A 3,345-nucleotide genomic window follows, 5' to 3' on the forward strand; every position below is an offset into this window, starting at 1 on the left:
ATATATATATATATATATATATAGCTATGTATGTATGCATATATTATGTAGATAGAGTTATAATCTCCAAGTTGTGTTCTCATGAAGCACATCTGCTTATTCCGGTAGTCCAAAGTTGTAGTGTACGTAGATGTTGTAATTGTGTGTGGCATACATAAGAGATGAAGAATAGTGGAAAACATTACCTGCAGATTAATTACATATCAAAACAGGAGAGTGGAAAAAAAATTTTTGATATTATTTATTCACCATTACACGTGTTTCTAATAGGAGATATCTTACATATCATACGATTTTTTAATTCCTATTAACAAACGAAACACATGTAATGGTGAATATATAATAGCGGTGTTCTTGCGACTGATGGTTCAGATTCGGTTGTTCTATTTTATTTCAGGTCGGTTTACCTGCCTGGACACAACTGTAGCTTGCAATATGGATGTGGCAGCTATTTTGAAGTATTCCTGTCTAGCGTCACTTGTGGTACGTAAATAGAAATTACTTTCAAATGAGAAATTATTGGGTTGGTGCATAATTATTGCAGCTTTTTTTCAACAAATTTTATTCAACAAAAACAATAACAATATTCAACAAAAACATCTTTAAATGACGGTCAGACCGTCTGCCAAGCAAATGGGAAGCAGTAATTGAAGGAGATGGTGAATATGCTCCGGAATAATCGTTTAAATATGTTTTTGTTGCATGTTGTTATTGTTTTGAATAAAATTTGTTGAAAAAACCCCACAATAATTATGCACCAACCCAATATTTTTTGTTTTGTTTCTGAGTTTTATTTAAACATAAACAATATGAGAGACCACTATATGGATCCCTTGTATGCTAAAAATAGATGTCAAACCGTCTTACCACTAAATCTGTGTTCACAACTTAGTAAGACGCTAGATTTCTATGAGCAAGACGAATGAAAAGAAATAAACACAGCACTTAGCTGTGGTTGTTCTGTGCTGCTATGACGGGGCTCAAACATACAAAGCGTCATCACACAAGTTGCTGTGTGGAACTCTGAGTACGTTAGTTTGTTTTCCTCCGTCAAATTCGTATTATTTATTTAGCAATTTATTTTGCAAGCCAGTGGCCACAGTAAAAAGGGACTCAAAGACCAACAGTTGACATTGATTAATATGCATGCCAAAGCAGTTTATTTTAAAACTGCTGCGTGTTTGTGTGTGTGTGTGTGTCTGTGTGTTTGTCTCCTCAACATCGTTTGATAACCGATGTTGGTGTGTTTATGTCCCCGTAACTTAATGGTTCGGCAAAAGAGACCGATAGAATAAGTACTAGGCTTACAAAGAATAAGTCCTGGGGGTCGATTTGTTCGACTAAAGGCGGTGCTCCAGCATGGTCGCAGTCAAAACAATTAAAAGAGTAAAGGAACTCAAATTTGATATGATACTTAATGTTTCTAATATTTTGGACAACATTTAATTCCGATGAGGTCAACTTTGCCTTTCATCCTTTCGGGGTCAATTAAATAAGTACCAGTTACGCACTGGGGTCAATGTAATCGACTTAATCCCTTTGTCTATCCTTGTTTGTCCCCTCTATGTTTAGCCCCCTGCAGGCAATAAAGAAATAAATATTTTTGATAACATTGGAAAATATTTTTGTTTATTATTACAGAGGCACCGGCTTCTCCTACACCTGAAGTTACGCCAACAACTGAGAAGTCTCCAGGTGAGTATGGAATTGGTAGACAATGGTTTTGAATAATTATTTGCACTAATCTTTTCAGAGTCTTCAGTTTTCAGATTTGTCTTTCGATAAATGACGTCAGAAAGCGGAAAGCCGGCAGAGTTGTTGCTGCGCCGGGCAAAATGCTCAGTGGCATTCAACCATTCTTACCTTCTGAGTTCAGATGCTGCCGAGGTTGACTTTGCCTTTCATCCTTTCAGGATCGATAAATTAAAATACCAGTTGAACATTGGGGTTGATGTAACTGATTTACTCCTTCCCTCAGGTTTGTTGGCCTTGTGAGATACATGCAGAGAGAGATATATGCATATACACGACAAGCTTCCTTCAGGTTCTGTTGAAATCCACTCACGAGGCTTATAGTAGAAGGCACTTGCCCAAGGTACCATGCAGTGGGACTGAACCCGGGACCATATGGTTGAGAAGCAAACTTCTTACCACAGAGCCATGCTTGCGCCTACATTAAGTATGATACACAGATGTCTGTTTTGATTTAATACTGCCTCAGTTGTGTATACTGGATTTTTAAGATCAATTTTATTTTATTACAGAAAATGCTGCTTCACGGATGACACCAAACTTTTCCCAAGCTTCAAGTACAATTGCAATCATAATAATATCTCAGCTATTGAACAACAAAATGTTTTGATTTAGATTCCATGTTTCACCTACTTCGTTTTTTGTTGTATTACATAATGCTTCTGTGAAATATGCTTTAGTTTTTAAATGAAATGGCTTGTAAATGATATTTCGATGTATTAAAATGAAATCATGGATATTTATTATATATGGATAATGCATTGTGTTTATGCAAAAAATGCCATAAACACTGACCTCAGAATAGTTCCTCCTTAAACTTTCTGTTATTTAGCTGGCAAAGCAAGAAATAAGAACTGGTTAGGAAAAGAAAAACGGCCACGTTGTTGTGGGCAAACTGCAACCTGCAGGACTTTCTGAATGGTACACTAGCGAAATATTACCTTGAAATTTTTTGTACTACGAACCATGTCGCATGCGGCCCGCTTCTCGGAAAAGGTTACCCAATGCCCACGCTAAACACAGCTTGTTTTGTTTAATGGTTCGTTCAACTGTGGATACGCTTGGATACCGGGGAAATATGTTGGACGTGAACCAGAAAGGAAAGGAAGAGAAACAAGAAACAAGCATCAGGTCCCTTTTGTGTTATCCATTTATTTTATTGATTTATATTTTATCTAACTCATGTATATGTTTATAATTTAATAAGCGTATTGTTTGAAGAATTACAGCTTGATAATATAATTATTGTGCACGCATACCTCCCCCCCACATATATATGTATATATTATCCAAAATGTATAGTATTAAATATCCACCACGGCTGATCCTTTCGCGTAAAGAATGCAATGGAGTGTTAGGTAACAAACCGGTTATATAACTTTACGCTCATCAGAGTTAGCCGATATGGAAAGGAATATGGCCACTAGGACAGTTGCCATATTCCCTTCCATATCGTCTAACTCTGATGAGCATAAAGTTATATAATCGGATTGTTACCTAACACTCCATTGTATTCATTACGCGAAACCGTTTGATAAGATCAGCCATGGTGGATATCTAATGCGATATGTTTCAAATAATGCACCCACTCTA

The 3,345-nt window shown here is 36.5% G+C and overlaps 1 protein-coding gene across 1 annotated transcript in view; it reads left to right on the forward strand.

The window, feature by feature from the left end:
- LOC106871584 (uncharacterized) overlaps positions 1–3,117 on the forward strand; it is a 10,061-nt gene extending 6,944 nt beyond the window's left edge. Inside the window, exons 5-7 of the mRNA XM_014918093.2 lie at positions 398–483; positions 1,642–1,695; positions 2,265–3,117. Of these exons, the coding sequence (XP_014773579.1) occupies positions 398–483; positions 1,642–1,695; positions 2,265–2,362 (238 nt within the window). The 3' untranslated portion in view covers positions 2,363–3,117. The remainder of the gene's footprint in view (positions 1–397; positions 484–1,641; positions 1,696–2,264) is intronic.
- The last annotated feature ends 228 nt before the right edge of the window (positions 3,118–3,345 follow it).

This window comes from Octopus bimaculoides, chromosome 7 (assembly GCF_001194135.2).
Source record: "Octopus bimaculoides isolate UCB-OBI-ISO-001 chromosome 7, ASM119413v2, whole genome shotgun sequence".
In the NCBI taxonomy this organism is placed as follows: domain Eukaryota; kingdom Metazoa; phylum Mollusca; class Cephalopoda; order Octopoda; family Octopodidae; genus Octopus; species Octopus bimaculoides.